Raw genomic sequence first — 25,072 nt, forward strand, 5'->3', positions numbered from 1 at the left:
AGGGTAAAAAGACAATACGGCTTGCTTCAGAATATTCCTTCCGGAGATCTTCGTCCTCCCTATGAGTACCCTGTTTCTCAAGAAGTAGACAGATTTGATGCTTACTGGAGCGCTAGACCTTTATGGGAAGTGATTACCCAAAAGGTTCCTCCTTCTTTGCCCAATGACGTGAATAAGTCACTAGTAGAAAAAGGCTCATTTGCGTCGCCATATTTGCGTCACTCCTTCTAAAGAACGAAGCAAATGTGTATTTTTACCATACTTTAAAGTTATTTGCGTCGCTTGTTATTAAAGAAGCGACGCAAAAAACAAATGAATGTTAGCTTTCTATCATTTGCGTCGCTCTTATTTATTAAAGCGACGCAAATAAGTTTATTATTTGCGTCACTCATTTACTGACAAGCGACGCAAATAAGGCAGTGAATAATTTGCGTCACTCTTTTAATAAATAAGCGACGCAAATAACAAATTTTCAGCATTTCAGATTTTGTTATTTGCGTCGCATTTTTATTATAAAGTGACGCAAATAACTCTGCTTTAGGTTTTCTGCGCTTTTTTGACCTTAGCTTTTCACTTTCACTAATTCACTAAACAGAGTTGCTTAATTTCGACCCTTCAATCCAACAAATTCGCCCAAAAAACACCCACAAATTCGCCCAAAAAACTGCAATTCCCCAGCAAATTCAACATCCAAAATCGCAATCAAGTTCAACACCCATAATCGGCAGCAAATCCGAGCAATTTCGAGCAAAAATTTAGACCAAAAACCTTAATTAATTCGAACCCTTAAACCCCAGAAAAATTGATTATTTTCGACCAAAAATCCCCCATTTCGAGCAAAAAATGTACTCAATTCCATACGAATTCGAACCCTAGAAACCCCAAAAAATTCAATTAAAAATCCTGCTGAAAAAATTCGAGCAATATCTGATATTTTCGAGTGGAAAAATCGCTTAATTTTGCCCCCAAAAACGCGAGGAAGTTCAAGCAAATTACAGCAATGTTGAATTTTTGAATTTTCGAGTGGAAAAATCGCTTAATTTCGCCCCCAAAAATCGATTTCGGCTCGACATTGTTGAATTTTAGAAATCAATTTCACTTATGGTAAGATTGCTTCTATTTATGTTCAATCTTTTCATGGTAGATAGAATGTAGCATTTAACTTGAACAATGACTTAGTTTAATTTCAGGTTTAGTGTTAGTTCACTAATTAGAATTTATATGGCAGATTTAATTGAATTTTTATAATTTTCAGTCATTGAATTTTCATTTGAGCATATTGCATACTTGTGAATTTCAGTCATTGAATTTTTGAAGTCAATTTTCATCTGAGCATATTGCATAGTCATTGAATTTATATGGCTGTTTTGCAATATTTTACTGGTTGCTTGTTTGCATCTTTGAACAGTCTGTAGAATAGCATAGTCATTTGAGCATATTGCATAGTCCCTGAAAACGGATATGTACCATACCGGCATACCCAAGCCTAAATAGCATAGTCAATAACGCATGAATAAATTGTTAACTTTGCAATTTAAGCCAGAAGTAACTTTTATAAACTAAAAAACCGAGAAGGCGTTGCATGATAAGCCAGGCCTCTAGCTTATGTCCTAATAGAGAAGTGATATTGTAATTGGAATGCTAGGCTTAATCATCTGGGATCTTTTCAATATTATGTACGGTATAATTATGGAGCAAATATTGAACTTTTTCTCTTTGGGTCTTTGACCTTTAGAAGTAGGCGGATACTTGTGAAGGTATCACAACCTCACAGGTTATGTACTCAGCCTTAGTTTTTCTCTGGCGTGTAGGAAATTGTCTTTTACTTTCTCTATGTAGTTTAGTTAAGTAAGGAGCTTATTATTACTTCATGTTATTGGCGTAGGAGTGCAGTCAACTTGACATAGTTGTTCACCTGCAAATCCTTCTTTTATGCGATCTGTTCTTCCACCCAGTGAAATACTATTGCACTGTTTTTGGGGCTTTTTTTTTTTTTTGAAATACCATGGTTTCTTTGAAGTTTCAAACTTCAAACTAAAGTAATTTAATAGATTGTGTTCTTTTACTATGGATAATTGTTAGTGCTCCATTTGTTCTGCAAATTTGTTTGCATTTAGTCTGTAGATTTTTACAGTTGCTGTTTTGCAATATACTACTGGTTGACATCTATGATTCTTTGAATGTCTTATTAAAATTATTTTTTATCATTTAATTTTTTTGTAGGCATCATCATAATGGGCGATGGGAAGCACGAATTCGGTGCGTTTATGAGAACAAGTACCTCTACTTAGGCACTTTCAGTAATGTCCTGAACTCTATTTCTCTCGTGCTCGCTCTTGTTCTATGAGATTTAGGATCACGAGCACACACGCAAATACGTGGTCAGACAAAGTGATTATCATAATCACAGGGACAAAGATACTTAATATTTGGACTGTCCCTTTTGGTTTGGTCACTTTCTGTGATCATCATATATAGTATATGTTGTATGTATTCCTGTCCACTATAAACAATAAGATATAAAGGAAAGGGGGTGAGTACGGTACCAGTAGATCTGCCATTAATTAAAAAATTGCTCCTACGGACTCACATGGCGTCACGTGAGTCAAATATTGTGAATACCTCTTAGGAATGGGTTGCTTGATCTGATTTTATGAAGAAAATTATTAGTATGATTAATTAATTAGGTAAGGTTTTGGTGAAAATTATGATCCACTAAGATTCCTGCTCTTTGCTTGAACCCCGTCACACCTGACTATTACATATGCAGTTATGCACCCCCACCTTTACTTATAAAGATATGTAATAAAGTCAAATTTGATCAGAAAAGAAAACAAAAAGAGGATTAAAGAATAGAATCAATGCCGAATAACAACTTTTATGTCACATGGCAGATTAAGTTGAATCAACTATGTTGGTTTAATTTATGTAATTTTTTATGGCAGATTCTTAATTATGCGGAAGTGAATTCCACAAGTTGCTCGAGGTTCTGGTTGTGGACAAACGATTAAGGCGGTAGTACGCATACGAGATTGTCTTCACTTGTGGTATATATATCTGAACCATTCTTTGCAATATTAACTTATTTGTTCTGGTTGGTATAATGATTGTGAATTGTATGAGATTTTTAATTGTGATATAATTGATTGGAATTGCAATAATACTTGCATCATTGACTTAGATACCCGTTCAGGGCTTACTCATTAGGAGTAAGTCTTGAATAGTCCCCGGTTTGGGACTGTTCTTGAATGTTCTATCTCATTTAGGTGATAACTACTTGAATTGTTTTGGATCTAAGAAGATCATGGCTCACTATTTCCCGATTGTTCTCTGGGTACATATGTTGATAGCCGATTATCTACATTGTGTGCTTGGAGAACTATAGGGAAATGCTGCCGGATTTTCTTTAGAACCAAACTTTACAAGTTGTTATTAGTGAGATAGTACATTCAAGAATGGGTTAGGTTGGAGTGATAAGGACCTTATTGGATCATCCGGAGTTGCATTTACATGATATAAACTTTGAATGAAAATGTTTGATGCCTTATATTCTTGTTTATGGTTAAGGAGCTATATATGTCACAAAATATACACATTATCTTAAAATTAATTTTGTTATTCAGTGGTTGAAAATGGATCGAAGTTGGATGTATGGTAAACGAAATTGTACAAGTTTTTTACGAGGAATTGAAGAGTTTAGCACTGTTGCCTTAAAACACCAAACAGAGAATAAGTCAAAGAATATTCTTTGTCCTTGTTGTGACTGTAATAATTCGAGGGGATATCGTGATATAGTTGATATTAAAGATCATCTAATTCGTCGTGGGTTTAAAGAAAACTACACGAGGTGGACATGGCATGGTGAGAGCATATATATTGAGGCAAGTTCTAGTTATTGTCCAAAGGAAGATGAGAATCATTGTGATGATGATAATGACCCCCAAGGTGAGGATATCGATACAGCTGATGATATTGGTGTTGAAAGTGAGAGTGAAGTGGAGAAGGACAGGATAGATGAAATGATGCAAGATGTTGAAGACCATTTCACAGAGTGTCCCCAGACATATGATAGTATTTTGAGAGCTGCTGAAACCCCGTTATATCCTGGTTGTACAAAGTTCACTAAACTTGGTGCTATTATGAAGTTATTCAACTTAAAGGCGAGCAATTGTTGGACTGACAAGGGTTTTACGCAGTTGTTAGAAGCCTTAGTAGAAATGTTTCCCGACGGGAATGAACTTCCAAACTCCACCTATGAGGCCAAGAAACTTATGTGCCCCTTGGGTATGGAGTATGAGAAGATACATGCTTGTCCCAATGACTGTGTGTTGTATCGAAATGAGTATGCTGATTTGCATGAGTGTCCAAGGTGTGGAGTTTCTCGTTACAAGATGAATGATACTGGTGAGATGTGTAAGAAAGGGTCTCCGGCTAAGGTATTATGGTATCTTCCAATTATACCGAGATTTAGGAGACTCTTCTCGGATGAAAAAACTGCAAAATTATTGAGGTGGCATGCTGATGGGAGGAAGAAAGATGGGTTAATGAGGCATCCTGCTGATTCCCCGCAATGGAGGAACATTGATCGAAAGTTCAAGGACTTTGGTGAAGAAGATCGAAATCTTAGGCTTGGTCTTAGTACAGATGGAATGAACCCATTTGGGACACTAAGTACCCAATATAGCACCTGGCCGGTTCTTCTAACTATCTACAATTTGCCTCCTTGGTTATGCATGAAGTCTAGATACATTATGTTGTCCCTTCTAATATCTGGGCCTAAACAACCTGGAAATGACATTGATGTGTATCTAGCGCCTCTCATTGAAGATTTGAAATTGTTGTGGAATGAAGGTGTCCAAATGTTTGATGCATATAGTAAAACCAATTTCACTTTACGTGCCATGATTTTTTGTACGATAAATGACTTCCCAGCTTATGGGAATTTGTCGGGGTACACTATGAAGGGAAGAACTCCTTGCCCCATTTGTGAAGATGATTTGGAGGCATTGCGCCTAGACAATTGTGGCAAGCATGTATACATGGATAATCGAAGACATCTTCCAGAAGACCACCCTTTTCGATTCAATAAGGGGTCTTTTAATGGAAAAGTGGAGTTGAGAGAAGCTCGTGGCCCTTTACGTGCAAGTGAGGTTTATCAGCGGGTCAAAGACATTGAGAATGAGTTTGGTAAGCCTTATAAAAGCAAATCAACTGGGGGTTACAAGAAGAAGTCTGAGCTATGGTCTCTTCCATATTGGAGACATTTGGAAGTTAGACATTGTCTAGATGTAATGCATATTGAGAAAAATATATGTGATGCCATTGTGGGAACTTTATTAAACATGCCAGGAAAGACAAAGGATGGAGTTAAAGTAAGAAAAGACATGGCTGCTATGGGTCGTTCAGAGTTGGCACCCGAATCTCGAGGAAAACGCTGGTATCTTCCCCCAGCTTGCTTTACCTTGTCTAAAAAGGAAAAAACTAGCTTCTGTGAGTCATTGCATGGTTTAAAGGTCCCGGCTGGATTTTCTTCTAATTTTCGTAGACTTGTGTCAATGTCTGACTTGAAATTGGGTGGCATGAAATCTCATGATTGTCATGTCTTGATGCAACAATTATTACCAGTTGCCATTCGAGGAATTTTGCCACCTCAAGTGAGGTATACAATTACAAGATTATGTGTCTTTTTTAACACTATCTGTAGCAAGGTCATAAATCCAAGTATTTTAGATGACTTGCAAGCAGATATACTTGAGACAATGTGTCGATTTGAAATGTATTTTCCCCCATCTTTTTTTGACGTGATGCCTCATTTGGTTATTCATCTTGTACGTGAAATTAAACTTTGTGGACCAGTGTGTATGAGATACATGTATCCTTTTGAACGAGAAATGGGTGACTTAAAGGGAAAAGTCATGAATCCGGCCAAACCTGAAGCTAGTATTGTACAACGAACAGTTGCTGAGGAAGTGGCAGCATGGGTTGCTCAATATCTTGCACGTTCACAGAAAATTGGGTTGCCAAAGTCTCGACACGATGGGAGGCTTGGAGGTCAAGGTACTATTGGCAGGAAAAGGATATCCATGGGCTTTGAAATGAAAAATAAGGCCGAGCTTTTTGTGTTGCAAAATCTTAGTGAGGTTCATCCTTACTTGGACGAGCACATGCTTTTTCTTAAAAATAAATATCCTTCCAAAAGTGATCTTCAGCTGATAAAGGAGCATAATTGTTCATTCGTTACATGGTTCAAGGAACGAGTGATGTCCCAACTATCCACCACACCTAACGATATATCTGACACATTGAGATGGTTGGCATATGGTGCTAAATGTCAAGTCATGTCATATGAGGGATACGACATCAATGGGTATTCTTTTTACACTAGCCGACAAGATGACAAGTCAACAATGCAAAACAGTGGTGTTAAAGTAGTAGGTTTGTCATCTGAGTATGTTAGTGCACATGATAAAACACTTGTGGATAAGAAGAAATTTTATTATGGAATCATTGAAGAAATAATAGAGCTGGATTATGTTGATTTCAAGATTCCTCTATTTCGATGTAAGTGGGCTGATAGTAGCCGTGGTGTAAAAACAGATGAACAAGGGAACTTGACCCTTGTAAATCTTGGTCGACGAGGGCATCTAGCTGATCCATTTATATTAGCTTCACAAGCAAAACAAGTTTTTTACATGGCTGACCCAGCTGATTGTAAGTGGTCAGTTGTTTTAGAAGGTAAAAGAAGGATACTTGGCATTGAAGATGTGGTGGACGAGGAAGAATATGATGAGCAATTTAATGAGTCACCACCTTCCGTTTGGAGCATCCCTCCAATAGTCGATGATTTTGACACAACGTTGAAACGAAAAGATCATAATGAAGGATTTTATATCGCAAAAGAGAAGAATGAAGGAGGTATGAATTCTATGATTTTTTTTTCCAATATGTGTTAGTAATTGCATAAATTGCTTATTATTGTTATGTGTTCAAGTTTATAATTTAAAAATGATATAAATCGATGTCTTAATTTATTTATGTCTTTTTTTTTCAGGTAAGTAATAATGGAGGATGAGGATTTGCATAATCGTTCCATGTCTTTGCAAAGTGAGGAAGATGAGCCACACAATCAATCACAATCAGAGCTACAAACAACCGACTCTCAGAAGAAGAAAAAAAAGCCAAGAGGTCCTTTAAAGGGCCTAAAATCCATGCCTGGGGTTCCTAGAGTGCTTGAATGGGATGAATTGTGTCGACCCATTGGAAAGTGGGCAAAAGCATACAAAATTCATGTTGGTGAAATAAGTCGTGCAAAGGTGTCTATATTGTATAAAGATTGGAATCAAGTTCCACAAGGAATAAAAGACACTTTGTGGGAAGATGTTAAGGTAATATTCACTATTATATGTTAAATGTTATACTATTATATGATCATTTTGACATTATTTGAATATGATGAAAACAATTTATTTGAATATGATGAAATTATTTACTAACTTTTTTTATTTTTTTAATTTTTTGCGTAGAGAGAGTTTCAAATCGAAGAAGATGAAGACAAGAAAAAAAAGGTCCTACGCACTTGTGATAAAACTTGGAGAGATTTCAAAACAAAATTGGTCAGTGGTTGGATCACATGTACCAGGAATATGCCGAAGGAGAAAAGAATGTCGTATGTACTCTATGATTTCATATCTGAGGATATGTGGAAAACATTTGTGGAGGAGCATACGACAGATGATTTTAAGGTTTGTGTGTATTAATATCAATGATCATGCGGGTTATTAATACTTTGTTAATGGATTCTTATGTACTAATCTTCATTTATGCTCGTGAAAATAGGAAATCAGTGAGAAGGCAAGACAAAGCCAGTCTTTCAACGAATACCCTCACCATTTAGGAGCCAAATCATATGGTGAAATGAATATTGTATGGCGTAGAAAAGGGTATATTCCCACGACATCTTCAGCATCCAGTACTTCATCTTGTTCTTCGGTTGTGTCTAGTTTGCCGGATAGGACATATGCTTGGCTTCTAGCAAGATCAATAGAAGATGATAAGGGAAATCCTTATTTGCCGGATGAGAAAACAAGAGAGGTGAATGAATCCATTGTAAGTATATAATAAGTATATGTAATAAGTCTTTATTTCAAGTTTGAATATATTTTGTTAAGTTTATGTATTGCAACCAAAGTTTTCTAACTTGAAGTCATTGTGTAGGATAATTGGAGAAAGCAACAAGCTGAAGGAAACTTTGTTCCTAATAGGCATGATGATATCTTATCTCGTGCCCTTGGGAAAAAAGATCGTAATGGTCGGGCAATAGCATTTGGCAGTGGAATTGGCATTAAAGCTGTATGGGGATCCGGAGAGAGGCGTAGTGGCCGACGGGGTAGGGAATTCGGAGATGATGAGCTGGAAGAATTAGAGGCAAGAGTAGCCCGGAGGGTACGAGAGGAGACTATGCAGGAGATGGATTCTAAAATGGATTCCATGGTTCAAGAGAAGTTTATGTTATTTGCTAAACAGATTGGTATTCAAATTCCAACTGAAATGATAGAAATGAATAACATAGGCCGGACGACTCAGCAAAATCCTAGTAGTTGCCAATCAGTGGGTGATGATCCATTTGCAAACATACAGGTATCCAACACTTTGTTATTTTATATTTTGTATCTTTTTTTTTTAATGATTTATGACTGCGACATACTTTTAACTTTGTAACTCAGTTTTCTATATTTTTTAATTATGATTTTTTTTCTATCTTTATAAGGAACCGGTTCCTTGTCGGCTATCATTGTTGAAAAATGACTCTGAGAAAGTCATTGTAGCTGAAGGTACATATCATCCGGAGTTAATCCTTGATCATCATAGTAACCTCCTTCCGGATCACGTGAGGGTGAGTGTTGATGATTTTTTTGACGAGTTCAAAGAATTCTCGGTTCCAGTTCCTTCTTCAGTCATCAAGAAACTTAAGCATGCTCATGGTACATTTACCCAATGGCCGAAATACTTGGTTTCACTCATGCATGACAAGGTAAATTATTTTTGTAACAATTTACATATAGTTTGCCATACAAAATATAGCAAATTGTTGAATAGATTTGCTTTACTATTGATTAGGAATTCATATCAAATAAGAACAATGGTAACAACAAAGCGGCCAAAGAAAACATGCAAGACAAAATGAAAGTAGTTGAAAGTGGTCGCGAAACAAAAGAGTCCAACACCAATCCAAAAAAAGCTTTTCTTATGGATTATGCTTTGGAAAACTTGTCTCAGAAGTGTGGGTCTTTGAATAGTTTGTTATCTTCATTACCCGAAGGTGAAACTATTAAGGTTAAGGCTGATGCTTGGACCTTTAGTTATGAAGACAGTAAGGACATCATTATCAAACGTGAAGATGTCAATCAACTTCTCACAGGAGCTTGGCTGAATATTTCAGTTTTGCAAGTTTTTATGATGTAAGATATTCAAATTTCACTCTTCCCATATACTTATTTATTACCATTTATAATGTTATTACATGATATATATGTAGGGCCTTGAGTGACTTACTCGATACGGAGGAAGTGGCTTCCATTGGATTCATGTGTCCGGAAATGATTTCAGAAACCTATTTGCATAGTGATGCTGATTGTATCCTACTATACATGACACATGTGATGGAAAAACAAAAATCTAAGCAGTTCATCTTATGCCCATACCATGAAAAGTATTAACTTTGAACTTGTATTTATTTGAACTTTGCAAATTGTTGATATTATTTTACTCTTTTACAAATGTGTGTCTAATTTATTATGTAGGAATCATTGGGTTCTTTTGGTCTTATGCATGGCTAAGCGTGAAGTCATCATCTTTGATTCTTTGAGGCAGAAGCGAAATTTAGCAATTAAGTTTGCAATGACAAAGTAAGTCTAGTTTGTTATTAATGTCATGATTTTATGTGTGTAAGGGTAATATATATATGTTTTTTGTTTCAAATGTGTAGTGCTTTTCGAAGTTTTAAGGCATTAAGTGGACAATCTAGGGGAAGTAAATTGACATGGCATTTGGGACAGGTTACCTTAATTTCTGACCCTAAATTTTAGTTTCTTAATAATTGAAGTATAGCAATTTAATTCAACTTACAAATATATTACATGTAGTGTCCTCAACAATTGGGTGGACGTGAGTGTGGCTACTACGTCATGCGTTATATGTACGAAATACTTGAACATCACCATAGCAGTGAAGATCTTATTCAGGTATGAGTTGTCAAATATTTCATTTTTGTTTGATAAATACAATTTGATGTTAGCTATAATCTTGAATTAAAACTTTCCTCTTGTATATTTGTTGTGTTGATAGGATTTTTCAAGAACTACACCGTACACCGAGGAGGAGATAATTGAGATCCGAGATATTTGGGCAGAGTATTTTATATGTAATGTTGAACTTTAGATTTATCACTTAGCGCATGTTTGACTCTTGTTTTGGATTATAGGCTTGAAATGAAGTAATTTGGTTAATTGGTGTTGGGATGATGAGTATAATGTCTATGATATTGAGATGTAAATTATTGGACAGGTTGTTAATATAATGCCGTCATTCCCAATTTTATGGGTAGGCCAAATTACAAAGGAGACTCTGCCGAAATTTACATTTGCATTATTCAATAATATTGCATTTTAATTTCAATTATATTAGCGTTAGCATATTACTTTATACCTAGGAAAACAGGTACTACAAACATATACAAGGCAATTATTATATTATAATTAAAAAAAAAAAAAAATTCACCTCATTTGCGTCACTCCTATATAAACAAGTGACGCAAATAACAAAAAAATCCATTTATTGGAAGAGTCATTTGCGTCGCTTGTTTATTAAGGAGCGACGCAAATAACAAAAAAAGTTTATCAAACGAGTCATTTGCGTCGCTTGTTTATAAAGGGGCGACGCAAATGACTAAAAATAAGTTTATCAGAAAAGTCATTTGCGTCGCTCTTTTATAAAGGAGTGACGCAAATAACAAAAAATAAGTTTATCTAAAGAGTTATTTGCGTCGCTCCTTTAGAAAAGAGTGACGCAAATAACAAAAAATATGTTTGTCAGAAAAGTCATTTGCGTCGCTTATTTATAAAGGAGCGACGCAAATGACAAAAAATAAGTTTATAAAAAAAGTCATTTGCGTCGCTTGTTTATAAAGGAGCGACGCAAATGACAAAAAATAAGTTTATAAAAAAAGTCATTTGCGTCGCTTGTTTATAAAGGAGCGACGCAAATGACTCTTATTTGCGTCGCCCCTAGGAGCGACGCAAATGACTTAAAAGTCATTTGCGTCGCGAGCAGTTGCGTCGCTCATAGAAGCGACGCAAATACACTATAAATGAGCGTCGCAAATAAGCCTTTTTCTACTAGTGAGTGGTTGCTGAAGAAATCTTCGAAGGATTCGAAGAAAGATTAGGGTAAAACTGATGTGAAGAGTCGTCTGGGTGATAGGGTGATTCCTTCCAAGGAACGCCTAGGTGCAAGAATCGAATTTAAAACACCTGCAATGCCTAGGAAGAAAAATGCTACCAAAGATAAAGGGAAAAGAAAAGCTAACACCACAGATAAAAAGGCTTGGGTGGAAAAGAAGCATGGAGTGTTAGCTGAAGGGGAGACTATCTAATCTAAAATTGAATGTAGGTCCTCTAAAGGGTGCCTACTAGCAAAAGTTATGGATGAGGAGGAGGAAGCAGATAAGAATTGGAAAAGGGCTAGAAAAGAGAAAAAAGATTAGGAGCATTGCTTAGCTTCAAATTATTAGACTTAGTTTATTATTTTTTTATTTAAAGTTAATTTATTTCAGCTTTATTTAAATTCTACCAATAATGTAATTTTTATTTTATTAATGAAATTTCAGCTTTCAATTAAATTATTTACATTAAATTTATTTTATCAAAGCAATGAAAACCGAAAAAATTAATTTTCCAGAAATTCTTCGAGTACGGAAGTCAAAAATTTTTCGAAAAAACACCAAAATTTGCCCAGAATTTATTTTTAAATTGGCGCCACTTATTTGCAATTGGCGCCTATCATTGAAGTCTGGCGCCAGGCGCCAATTTTATCGGCTGGCGTTGATGGTTGTTGGCTGGCGCCAGGTCCTACTCTACGATGCCGATAATTCGCCGATCTTCTGTTGAATTTTTAATTAATTCTGGAACGCGGAGATGTCGAAAAATAAAGTGGCCGCACCCGTAAAGGTTTGCCTACGTATCCTTTCTTAAGGGATCAGGCCGAACGTAGCTCTCTTGAGTATCCTACTCAAATAATTATGGGTAGTATTTCTTAAGTTGGTCAAGATTTGTCATGTTTGAGAATTCATTGCCATCCATATCAGTTTGTTTTGCTGCACCTCCTGACAGGATTGTTTTGACAATGTAGGGTCCAGACCAATTAGGTCTAAATTTACCCCTTGGATCTAAAACATTTTTCCTTAGTGCTTTTAACACTAAGTCTCCTACTTTAATATTTCTTGTCTTCACCTTCTTATTAAAATGTCTAGCCATACGAGTCTGGTAACACTGAGTGTGGTGTAGAGCTTCTAGTCGTTTCTCATCGAGTAGAATCAATTCTTCATATCTTGCCCTAGTCCATTCAACTTCATCGAGTTTACTCTCTAACGCAATGCGTAGAGATGGTATTTCTAGTTCGACAGGTTGTGCGACATCCATTCCATATACCAAGGAAAATGGTGTATTTCCTGTTGATGTACGGATTGACGTGCGGTAACCCCACAATGCGAAGTGAAGTTTGTCAGGCCAATCCTTATAATTTTCTGTCATTTTCTCGATGATAGTCTTTAGATTTTTATTAGCTGCCTCGACTGCTCCATTTGCTTGAGGTCTATAAGGGGAAGAATGATGATGTTGAATGCCGTATTTTTGTAGCAATTCTTCACATTCGGCTTGAAAGTGAGTTCCATTGTCACTTATCATTTCATTTGGGACTCCATATCGACAAATAATATTTCTCTCGATAAAGAGTGCTACATGTTTTGCAGTGAGTTTGGCGTACGATTGCGCTTCGACCCACTTTGTGAAGTAATCAATTGCTACTAGAATATATTCGTGGCCTCCTGTTCTTGGGGGAGTGATTTTGCCAATGATGTCAATTCCCCATGTAGAGAATGGCCATGGCGATGTGTAGGTGTAGAGCAAAGATGGAGGGATATGTTGTAAATTTGCATAAATTTGGCATTTAGGGCATCTGTTTACGTATTGATGGCAATCCCTATTCATTGTAGTCCAATAATATCCTTCTCGCATTATCTTTTGGACTAACATTTTACCATTTATATGAGTGCCACAGATTCCTTCGTGGACTATTCTCATTGCTCTTTGTGCATCCTTCTTTCCTACACATAGGAGAGCTCGACCTTTAGGTACCCTTTTATGTAGCTCGTTGTCTATGAGTACATATGGGGAAGCCAAAAGCCTCAATGCTCGTTTTGCTCTTTTTTCAGCATGAGGGGGGTGTTCTCCTTTGGTGACATAATTGAGTATGCCCGTGTACCACGATTCTTCTTCTTCTTCTTCTTCGCCTTGGACTACTTCGTCGTCTTCTATAGCCTGGATGTATGCTGGTTTGTGCCTTTTTTCTATAGTTAGAGATATTTGCTCGATTTCCGTGGGAATTCGAACCATTGAGGCTAATTTTGCCAAGGCATCAGCAAATTGATTTTCCTCTCTAGGTAGATATGTATATTCTACCTTGTCTAATTTATCGGTAAGAGTTTCCAGATAGGTTGGGTAAGGGGCTAGGCTTTCGCTCCTTACTTTTCGCCTTTTAGATATCTGATTGATGATCAAAGAAGAGTCTCCGAATATCCTTAACTTTTTTACTCCCAATGCCAAAGCTGTTTCAAGGCCTACCACGCATGCTTCATATTCAGCAGCATTGTTGGTAACGTTGAAATCAAGCTTTATGGAGATTGGAACATGCTCTTCTTTAGGTGATACTAGTAGTACTCCAACGCCACATCCCGTTTGGTTTGAGGCTCCGTCGAAGTACAAGGTCCAAGTATCATCTTCAGTAACCATTAGGTCTTCATCTGGAAATTCATTGTCTTGTATTGGCGTCGAGTCTTCTATTGGAAAATCAGCTAGAAAGTCTGACACCATGGATCCTTTGATAGCTTTTTGTGGCATAAACCTTACATCAAACTGGGCTAGATTGACTATCGATCTTGATATGCGTCCATTGAGTGTAGATTTCTCGAATAGATACTTTAGTGGATCTAATCGGGAGACTACGAAGATGGTATGCACCAATATGTAATGTCTTAAATTAGTTGGGGCCCACACCAAGGTGAGGCACAACTTCTCGAGTGGTGTATAGCGTGCTTCGTATTCGAGCATCTTCTTTCTTAGGTAGTAGATTGCGTTCTCTTTGCCTTCTACCTCTTGTGCTAACATGGCTCCCATTGTCTCCTTGGTAACTGTCAAATATAACCTAAGAGGTATTCCGAGAAATGCGGGTGCTAATACGGGAGGGTTTGCGAGATAGGCTTTGATCTTTTCAAAGGCTTTTTGACACTCGTCATACCATATTACTGGTACATTCTTCTTGAGTTTTTTGAAGATTGGTTCACATATCGTCGTCAGTTTTGATATGAACCTACTTATGTATTGCAACCGGCCAATAAATCCTCGAATCTATTTCTCAGTCTTGGGCGGTGGCATTGACATGATTTCTTTGATCTTGGTTGGGTCTACCTCTATTCCTCTAGAGCTTATGACGTAACCTAAGAGCTTGCCTGAGGTGACTCCAAAAGCACACTTAGATGGATTCAACCTCATATTTTATTTTCTTAACCTTTCGAAGAATTTCCTTAACGCTACTTGATGGCTTGGACGGTCTTTTGATTTTACAATCATGTCGTCGACATATAGTTCGACTTCTTTATGCATCATGTCATGGAGTAAGGTAGTTGCTGCACGTTGGTAAGTAGCACCCGCGTTTTTCAACCCGAATGGCGTTACTGTGTAGCAGTAAGTGCCCCATGGCGTTATAAAAGTTGTTTTATCCATGTCTTCTTCTGCCATGAGAATCTGGTTGTAACCTGCGTACCCATCCATGAACGAGAGAAGCACGTGATTTGCCGTGTTATCTACCAGAATATCGATGTGTGGCAAAGGGAAGTCGTCCTTTGGACTTGCCTTATTTAGATCTTGATAGTCGACACATTCTTACCCTTCCGTCTTTCTTCGGAACTGGGACGACGTTGGCGACCCACTCGGGGTATTTGGATACCCTGATGAAACCTTCAGTTATTTGTTTTTGAAATTCCTCTTTTATTTTAAGGGCTACGTCGGGTTTCATTCGACGCAACTTTTGTTTTACAGCTATTTCTCTATTAATGCCTGGCATATCTTCATATGACCAAGCAAATACATCGATAAATTCTTTAAGTTAGTTAATTAAATCGGTTCTTTCTTGTTTATTCAGTGTTAATCCGATTTTAACTTCTCTTTTATGAGTTGAATCATTTGGGATATCAACTGTTTCAGTTTCTTCAATTACCGGTGTTCTCTTTTCGAGTGTTTCCATTGCTTTAATAATTTCTTTGTCTTTTTCATTGTTAGTTAAGCAATGCTCGTCATCTTGGGTTAGAGAAGAACACGAGAAGTAAGGAGAATGAGAAATATTATTAGACTCTGACATCATTACATCAAAGAGTAATATGTCCTCAGGGACTGGATCACTAACTATTCTAGGAGAAGAAATAGGAGGGGAAGGTGTTACTACGAAAGACATAGAAGACTCTAGAGGGAGAGACTCTGACTCAGACTCTGACTCAGACGACTCTTCAAACATCGGTCCTTGCCCTGTCGTGATGGATATCTTCCTTCCGCTTGGAATAGTCACCTTGATAGTCTTGCGCCACCCTTGTAATGATCCTTCAGCTGGAGTAATTAGCTTCGAGGGATCGAAGCTTTCACTTTGTAGGACTGTTTGAATGAGCGAGGAGTTATCCTCTTTGTGAGTTGGCTCATTCTTTTCTCGCCAAACAGTAATCCCATGACGTTAAAGTCAAAGCATGGGGGTGCTTTCTCCTTGTGGACAGGAGTTGAGATTTCATCAGTGAAGTAGCAATCCAAGAAAATCTCGAATCTCGGTTGTCGTATGCCGTTTACAACAAATGGCTCGGGAAATTCATGGCATGGATAGTCCTCTCCTTCTTTTATAAACTGACCGTTAAGCGTAAGAGGGTACTGATCCATTGGAATTGCTTTCTTTTGAATGCGAGCGTCCCTACGTGCTTTTGCCTTTTCCTGGGCTCGCTTGAGATCTTTCCGAGTCGGTTCGAAACCAAGTCCGAAAGTGTCTAACTTAGGGAGGCCAGGTAACTCCAGCAGTTTTTCCATTCCTTTCTTCTTCCCTAGGGTCATCCCAGGAAAGTGTCCTTGTTTCTTCATCATAGCATTGACAATCATCTTTGAATGGGGGTCATAGCAAAGAGGGGTCCTTTCATCCTCCTGGATTAAGGAGACTTCTTCGTTAAAGCCCCATAAATCTTCATCATCCTCGTCGTGCTCCACATTAATAATTGGGTTTTCTATAGATTTGATCCTCATAGGCGAAGCATCGATGGTGATTGGAATTCCCCCAACTATAGCTTTCACTTGTTGGTGGAGATGAAGGGACGACCTTTAGATCATGAAGCCAAGGGCGTCCCAACAATAAGTTGAATGAAGCTTTGATGTCTACTACTTGGAAAGTAGTGGCGTGTTCTATTGCTCCTCCCGTTACATTTAGGGTAATCTTGCCAAGAGCTTGACGACGAGTGTTGTCGTAGGCCCTTATTCCTTGTGTAGACGGAGTTAAATATTCATCCCTAATGACGAGCATTCTCGCAGTTCTAAGTGGACAGACGTTGATGGCCGATCCATTATCTACAAGAGTCATAGGAACATTCATCCTTTTGCAAACTGCTGTGAGGTTTAATGCCTTATAATGTTTGTCACCTTCTGGGGGTAAATCTTTGTCAGAAAAGGTGATCAAATTAATCGGGCTAGGAAGGTCACTTGTGAGGAAGTTGGCTATTCCCTCAGGAGTAGTGTCAGAGTCTATCCAAATTTTGTCCAAGGACTTCATTTCAGCCAACCTATGTTCTTGAGATGTTGCAAGAAGTTTCCATACATTCATCTCAACTTTTGTCTTCTTAAACTGTTTAATAATATCATTGTCTTCAATGATAGGTATGGGAACTTGTTGTGTGGTTGGCATAGGTTGTGTTGAAACGGGAGGTTGCATTCTCCCGGATCTTGTGAGGACGTCTATTCATGAGTCTTCTTTAGCCCAAATTTCATCTGTAGTGTATGACACAGAAGGTGGAAGTCCTACTAGGTCTTTTTAGATAGACATCTTCTTCATCATTGTCCCAAACTCCATCAATGGTCGTATCCTCTTCTTGTTGAATTTGGACTAGTTTCTTTTCATCAATCATTTTATGTACCAAATCCTTGAATTTGAAACAGTTTTCTATAGTGTGACCCCCTGATTGATGATACTGACAGTAATATCTATCTGTCCTTTTCAATGATTCGAATGGTCTTGGTTCGAGAGGTTTGATCTCGCCACTCTCGGAGAGCATTTCGAACATTTGTGCATATGGGATCCCAATTGGAGTGTAAATCCTATTGCTCTTCTTGGGTTTTTCAGTGACTTGTAAGGGAAAATGATTTGCCTCATAAGTCGTTCCCTTGCTAACCTGAGGTAATAAGATCTTATTAGCTTCAACAAGATCTTGAATGAGGTTTTGAAACCTGTAGCATTCATCAGTGGTATGACCGTATCCTCGATGGTATTTGCAGTAGGATTTGGGATTCCACCTTGGAGATCACTTTTCTAATATTGGATCCTCTGTTGGACCAATAGGTTTGATTAGTCCTTGATCATAGAGACGATAAAAAATAGCATCATAGGTCATTCCTATCGGTGTGAATTCTCTTTTATCTTTCGGGAGTGGAAGCTCATCATATTTCTTATGGAGTTCGTTCATAGCTCTGAGAGCTTCACGTAGTAATTGCGATACCTCCCTCATAGACAGTGTGAGCAATTGTATATCATCCTTATTTTCCGGTTCTGGAAGGTTATCCTTGACATCGAAAAAGATTTCCTCTTCATTTTCTAAGGCACGGATTTCTTTGACAGGTCTAATGAGAGATGAGGGGTCAACCTCGTTTTCCTCATCGGAGATAGCCGGGGTATGAGCGAGAGGTGCATTGTCAATGCTTGGCTTCTTACTGGCAGGGGGCAACGGCAGCTTGTTGTTGTCAATTAAGTCTTGGATAGCTTCCTTAAGCTTCCAACAGTTTTTAGTGAGATGGCCCCTACCTTGGTGATACTTGCAGTGTGCAACGGGGTTCCAATTAGCCGACCTCTTCTCAACTGGTGGGTCCCCAAATGGTCCAATAGGAGTTATAAGACCCTTTGCATTTAGTCGATCAAATGCGGTGTCATAACTCATGCCAATAGGAGTGAAGTTCCTCCTAAATGGTTTCTTCTGTCGTTGATTGTTCGTAGCAAGGACTTCTCCTAAATTAAAGGTGCTAACATTGTTTGAGTGGGCGGTTTTGGAAGAAGAAGGATTGTCGTTCTTCTTCCCTTTCCAGCCACTGTTGGAGTTATTGTAGGCAGCTTTTAACTTAGCCAAGTAATCTTCAATATTGATCCCAATGTCATAAACGGCCTTGAAGGTATGGAGATTATTTTGATATTTGAGATGCTTGGAATATTTTTCTTGGAGATTTTTTATGAACAGTCTCACAGATTCTTTTTCACTTGGCACCTCAATCATCTTAGCTAAGGTTTCTCTCCACTTGTTAAAGAAAGAGGTGAAGCCTTCATTCTCTTTCTGCTTGAGTATTTCAAGTTCCCTATGTTCAGTCTCGACTTCAATGTTGCACTTGTACCTATCATCGAAAGCGTTTGCTATTGACTCCCAGGTAGAGGTCTTTTCTTTCTCGAGAGAAAAGAACCATTGCTGGCAAACGATCTCGAGAGATAATGAGAACAGAGAGGGGAAAACTTTCTTATCGATACCCTTAATACTCATTATTGTTTCGAATGCTCTTAAATGAAAGTAAGGGTTGTCAGTTGCTCGGAATTTTGGGATGTCGTTGGCGTTGAACTTCTGCGGAAGAAGATCTTTATCCACCGAGACCCCTTGTGATGTAAGCTCTTGAAACTTGTAGTCGCTAGACAACTTGCTTAAACTCTCTTGCATGAGTTCCATCTGTTGTTGCTTCACGGGATCATCGATCTTGAGTGCGAGAAGCTTTAGTGTCTCAGTTACGGTTTCCAGTTGGCTCTTAAGATCATTGACTTCTTCTTGTGTTGCCATTATAGTCTTAGCTTTCCTCTTACGAGATATGGGTTTGTCGAAAATTTGGACTTGTACGAAGAGGTTGTCTTTGATTAACCGTCCTTCCTTTCTTGACCACGCGGTGTAAATAAACCATTTTGCGTTTTAATTACTCGACTCGAATCAACTTGACTTTACGGTTTATTTTAAGGAAGAAAAAAAATAAAAATAAAAGGGTGCATTTTTTTTGGCAAAATAATGTACATATTTTTAGGGAACTAAGTATAGTTTTTTTTTTATTTTTTTTTTATTAATATCCGACTTACCCCCTTAAAAAAATGATGGAAAAAACGCGCACACAAGACTCTCTTAAACATGGTCAAAGTATGTGTATTGGTGTGTGCGTTGAGTGTGAGTGACATACTTGGACTCTTGTGTAAGACAATGGGACTCAGTGCTTAAACTCGATCATTGACTCAAATAAGTACTATTGGCAGCAAAATTTAACCGAATTAATTAGAAAATTGATTAATTAGACCCTAGGTGATGACTCGACCAATAATCCGAACTGTCGGCCAGGCGACAGGACTGGCGTCGCACTATGGAGCTTGGCGCCAGACAACAGAACTGTCGTCAGGCGCTACACTCCATAATATGCCGCTATAGCTCAGATCTTGGCGCCAACATTGGAGCTTCGATCTGGGACTGTTTTCGGTGTTATTAGTTAATCGGGGTATGCCTAAAGTCGTACTAGGTCAATTCCGATTAAAAAAAAATTAGACTTTATTGACTCAAATTAATTAATTAGGAAAAGTTCTTTAAGTCATTAATTTATTTAGTCTCAACACAAGTCAACAAACGGTTAAGAGAAACATAGAATATATATGCACAACAAATAATGCACAATTAGTCAAGTAGGAACAATATGATGCAATGCGTTTTCCACCTAACCATGGCTCTAGTTCTCTAAAGTTCGGAATATGGGTTAGTCAAAAGAGGGTCCATGGTTAATTGTCCGGATGCACCGCGCGGAAGCCTAACCGTGAAGGGTTGGCGCGAGTGGATGGGACACCGCGAGTTTAGAAAAAACTCGCTTCCATGGTTTGGTGAATTCAACATCTCGGATGTACCCTTGTTGCACGGAGCGTTCAATCGGGTAGATGGAGCATGAATTCCCAGAGGGTTATGTCCATATGTAGAACACATATGGGTTTCAGAAAAGTGAGGAAAAATTCAATCAGGAAGTAGGATCGAGCAAAAATACGAAAAACTGGTCGAAATTAGAATGCATATTTCTGGCTCGGTATTAGGGGAAATTGGCCCCAGCAAACAGAGACTGGCGCCAGCTTTTAACTGTAGCGCCTGGCGCCAATATTGGCGTCTGGCACTACAACTAAAATACTGGCGCCAAGCTCTGGCCCTTGACGCTACTTCCCACATGCCTCAGCAGCTTTCTGTGCTCGATAAAATTTTCCAGTTTCGCGCGGTGTTATTTCGGTCCTAGTTGTGAAAGACATTCCTCAAATTTCCTATGTGTAAAATCCTATGTTTTTAACTCATTACGGATGGTCTTTCCAATGAGATCTTTTTTATGCATATTATAATAATGTTAATCAAAACTACGCACATGAAATACTTAGAACTTTTCGAGTCTCATCCACTCATTCTAAATCATTGCCGAAACAAATTCAGGAATTAAAAATAGAAATCCTCCCCGGTGGAGTCGCCAAAAACTGTAGGGAATATTTTCAAGCTTTAATCCCACTAGTTTGAACCCAACTGTGATCATACACTAAAGTACGGTGGCATCCAAAAGGGAAGAAGATAGAGCAAAAGAGTCGCCAACAAGTTTTTTTAGGAACTAGTAAACCGTTCATAGGATGAAGGTTACACCCCTTAACGATCCAAGAGATCGTCAACTCCATAAGGTCTGGAACCAAATAAGGGTTCGGGGATGAAGGTACAAATCCAACCTAAAAGAGATTGAACCTGCCCTAATAATAGGCCCCTACTTTATTCTGATCGTATTCATGTGCGCTTTCTGAATAACATGCAATCAATAGGATTAACCCTAAACCTGTTTATCTATGTTGGTTGAATATTAATGCACAAATAAACTATTATTGGTGATCACTTGAATTTATAATCACATTAACCCTAAACAAGATTATTAATTATCTTATTAAGTGTGATTACAAGTACAAATTCCCTTTAAACATGCATAAAAGGTGTGATCAAGCAATAACAAAATAAAATATAATATATATCAAGCAACAATAATAATCATAATAATAATAATAATCATAAATAAAATAATCATCATCAAGATAATAATAAATAATAAATTATAACAATTATAATCATAATCATGTTCATGTTTATATTAAAGCATAATAAAAATAGCAAGATCCTAGGCATGATACTAACAAGATCAAATCTTTAACCCTAACATGAGACTAACAATCATAAATATTAGGAAGAACATAGGAAGCATCGCAACAATCATATTTAATATTAAAATTACCCTAGACATGATACTAGGAATATGATAATAACAATTTAAACATGATTTCTACATCATAATATCAATTAAAACCATTAAAGCACTTACTTGGCTGCCTCGTACCTCTTTCTAATAACAAAATACACATGTTAGTAACTTCAAGGAAAATATTAAACAAACAATTAAATTAAATAATTGAAATAGAGATTTGGGACCAAACCCTAAGAAATTAAACCTTTCACGTCTAGGGCGAAGGAAACTTCGAATATGGCTAGGTGTTTCTAGATCTTGTGAATGCGGAATTTTGTATGAGAAAACAAAGTTTAGAAAAAGGAAGAAAGAGATGAATGATTGAGAAAATAAAAGAATTAATGATTGCGATTGAAAATTGATTGTAGATGAGAACTCGTGAATGATGAGAATTGGTGAATCAAAACGGAGTTTTTAATACTTTATTTATAGAGAAAATCAGCCAAAAAGAAAAAAATAAACAAAACAGAGTCTGACGCACAAAAAACAGAGCTGGCGCAAACCCTGGCTAACTTGCGCTAGGCACCAACACTGGCGCCAGGCGCCAATGGCTAGCGCCAGGCGCTAGGCCTGGTTCCAGGCGCCAAAGCCTAGTGTCAGGCGCCAATCCTAGTTTTAACGCGTTTTCGAAAATCAGATAAGTTTGCCGTACTGGAGGATAAAATCATATAATTTTAATTAAAACTCTGAAAAGTCAATTTATCAATGCTAATTGAATTAGGAATGAAAAGAACCTTCTAGAAGAATCTAGAAGACTAAAACCATTCCTAATTGCATTAGGAATGATAAATCATATTAGGCTCTCCCCTAGATCATTGGGCCGCATATAAGGCTCAAACCGGGCCCAGTTTAGTAAATTGGCCATAACTTCCTCAATATTCATCGGAATTGGGCTTATAATATATCGTTGGAAAGCTCTTGTCAAACCCCATCCAACTACACTACTATTGGACCCATATCATGGACCAACCAAACTATATTGGCTGTTTTTCTTATAATAAGTTTTCAAAAAGAGAGAGAAGAGAAAAGAAATTAAAACTATCCGCAACACTAAACTTTCCACACTTTCATTTCATTCGATTATGATTTGACGCGAAAGGTACTCATCACTGGGTTTGGTTTTGGGGAGACATAAATGGGTGTGTACAGAAGCCCCACTTTGACTGAGTTTGGAGAAACGCATGTTTCGAAAACAAAAGTTAAAGTATCAATAGGGACGGAGAATGATTCAGAACGTTCTGCGATCCTAAACCACTCTTGCAACCCCGATACCTGCAAACTAGCGTTAGTTAAACAGATAAAAGAGTTAAGAAACGCGTATCTTGCACCGTCGAGCACACCTCTCTGAAAGTAACCGATTTGCTGCTGTATTGCCGCTGTTTTGATGACCTCCTGCCAAGAGAATGCCATCCCGCTTGAAAATCGCTACGCTTGTAACTGCTTCCAATATAGAAGATTGCTTCGTTTGAAACGATCCTCTTCCGCTTTGATAATATTCCACGTCCAAGGGAACACTATCGAAGATTGCTTCGCTTGAAACAATCCCCTTCTACTTTGATAATATTCCACGTCCAAGGGAATACCATCGAAGACGATTTCGCTAGAAATCACCTTCAGTTGTTTGTAACAATAATCCACAATCTAGGAAATGTCGTCGAAGATATCCTCGCTTGAAGCTATCCTCATTTGTTGCGATAATTTTCCAAAGAAATTACCGAAGATCTCTGCTTGTCGATCTTTAAAAGTTCGGTTGAACTTTGCTTCCGCTATTCTTGTACGTCGGCGCTTTTTTTGCTTTTGAACCTGTACGTCAGTGCCTTTTGCGAATGAACCACTATGTTGGTGCCTTTCGTTAATGAGCCAATGCTTAGGCGCTTTAAGCTAAGTGAGACGATCTTTCATCAGGTCGATCACTTTATGTAATCAAGCCGATTACTAAAAATCGTATCAAATTTCTTAGAGGGGCTAACTAGCATACCAAGGAACCCAAAATATATTGCAAAAAAATAGAACAACATCACTGAGTGGCTGAACATCCTTGTGCCGCTAAAAACACATCAGCGCCACACAACTGGTCGTAGCGCCAGACGCTGGGATTGGCGCCAGGCGCCAAGCCTATATGTTGACGCCAAGGTCTAGCGCTTGGCGCCAGAATAGGGTATTCCTTAAATACCCCTTTCATCTTCATTTTCGCTGCTGCTCGTCTCGTTTTTGCTCGAAAACTTCCAGAATTTCATTTGCTTCGTTCTTGCTCGTTTCTTAACCAAATTTGCTCAAATTTGTTGCAAATCAAAGCTTATTTCATCCATTTTCCCGATCTATGTAAGTTTTCCTCGAACTCACACCGGTTTTTATGAATTTTGCATGTGTTTATTTTCGAATTTCATGAAATTTCGAAACTTAGAATGCTCAATTCTCTTTGTTTCTCAAATTTTATGCCATGAAATTGCTTGATTATGATTATATATTGCCTTGGGAGTAATTTGATACTTGTTTGACTCAATTTGGTGAAGAAATGAACAAATTGCCATTGTTGGACCTCTTGAAGTCGGGAATACAATGTGGCTCATTCTTGATGTTTTTGCTAGCAATTCTTGTCCAATTTGTCACAATAATTACTATAGTATTGTAAGAAATTGTTTTATTTCTTGGAAAAATGTCGTTATGCTCAATTGGAATTTGTGCTCTGTTTTAGTACTACGTACTCTGTTTTTTGCGAACATAGTATCATGCAACTAGGCGAACCTTAGATACTATAGAACCTTAATTTATGATAATTCTGCACAATATAGCGTGGCTAGACAGCGAGGTTCTGGTTCATGGTCCCGAGATATTCGACCGAAGCATGATCCCGTGGAGGACGATGCAGAGCCGTCCACTTCGCTTGGTTGACTCCCTGAGTGGGACGAGCGGACCTTTTTCTTTTCCCCCGTCCACCATATTTCGGAGAGGGTGAGACGGGGTATCACCGTTGGGAGGACGCGCTGTCATGGCTCCGGCTGTGACGGTTTGGGCGATCTGTACAAGATGTACATCGCCAGAGATGTCGAGACGAGACTCCTATGGGAGTCCTGCGGTCTTACTGCGCTGTACGAGACCTCCGAGGCAATGGTTACCTCCAGCGGGGGTCACCATGTAGTTCGTGCTCTTCTGGAGTTCTTCTGGGACACCACCAACACTTTCCACTTTCCTTGGGGTGAGATGAT

The 25,072-nt window shown here is 38.1% G+C and overlaps 2 protein-coding genes across 2 annotated transcripts in view; both read left to right on the forward strand.

The window, feature by feature from the left end:
* Window positions 1-7,059, forward strand: part of LOC145572387 (uncharacterized) — a 59,506-nt gene extending 52,447 nt beyond the window's left edge. The window contains exons 7-8 of the mRNA XM_081631363.1: window positions 3,644-6,915; window positions 7,052-7,059. Of these exons, the coding sequence (XP_081487489.1) occupies window positions 3,644-6,915; window positions 7,052-7,059 (3,280 nt within the window). The remainder of the gene's footprint in view (window positions 1-3,643; window positions 6,916-7,051) is intronic.
* Window positions 7,060-9,628: 2,569 nt separating this feature from the next.
* On the forward strand, window positions 9,629-10,388 carry LOC145572395 (uncharacterized). Its single transcript, XM_081631373.1, has 5 exons — window positions 9,629-9,709; window positions 9,801-9,905; window positions 9,986-10,055; window positions 10,143-10,224; window positions 10,345-10,388. The coding sequence occupies exons 1-5, from the start codon at window positions 9,648-9,650 to the stop codon at window positions 10,386-10,388; spliced, it is 363 nt and encodes a 120-aa protein (XP_081487499.1). The 5' UTR covers window positions 9,629-9,647.
* Window positions 10,389-25,072: the final 14,684 nt, after the last annotated feature.

Source organism: Chenopodium album, chromosome 2 (assembly GCF_948465745.1).
Source record: "Chenopodium album chromosome 2, dcCheAlbu1.1, whole genome shotgun sequence".
In the NCBI taxonomy this organism is placed as follows: Eukaryota; Viridiplantae; Streptophyta; class Magnoliopsida; order Caryophyllales; family Amaranthaceae; genus Chenopodium; species Chenopodium album.

Coding starts and splice junctions, on each gene's coding strand:
- LOC145572395 (XM_081631373.1), top strand. CDS start 9,648: ATGACACATGTGATGGAAAAACAAAAATCTAAGCAGTTCATCTTATGC. Junction 9,710..9,800: donor TTATGCCCATACCATGAAAA/GTATTAACTTTG, acceptor TTTATTATGTAG/GAATCATTGGGTTCTTTTGG. Junction 9,906..9,985: donor ATTAAGTTTGCAATGACAAA/GTAAGTCTAGTT, acceptor TCAAATGTGTAG/TGCTTTTCGAAGTTTTAAGG.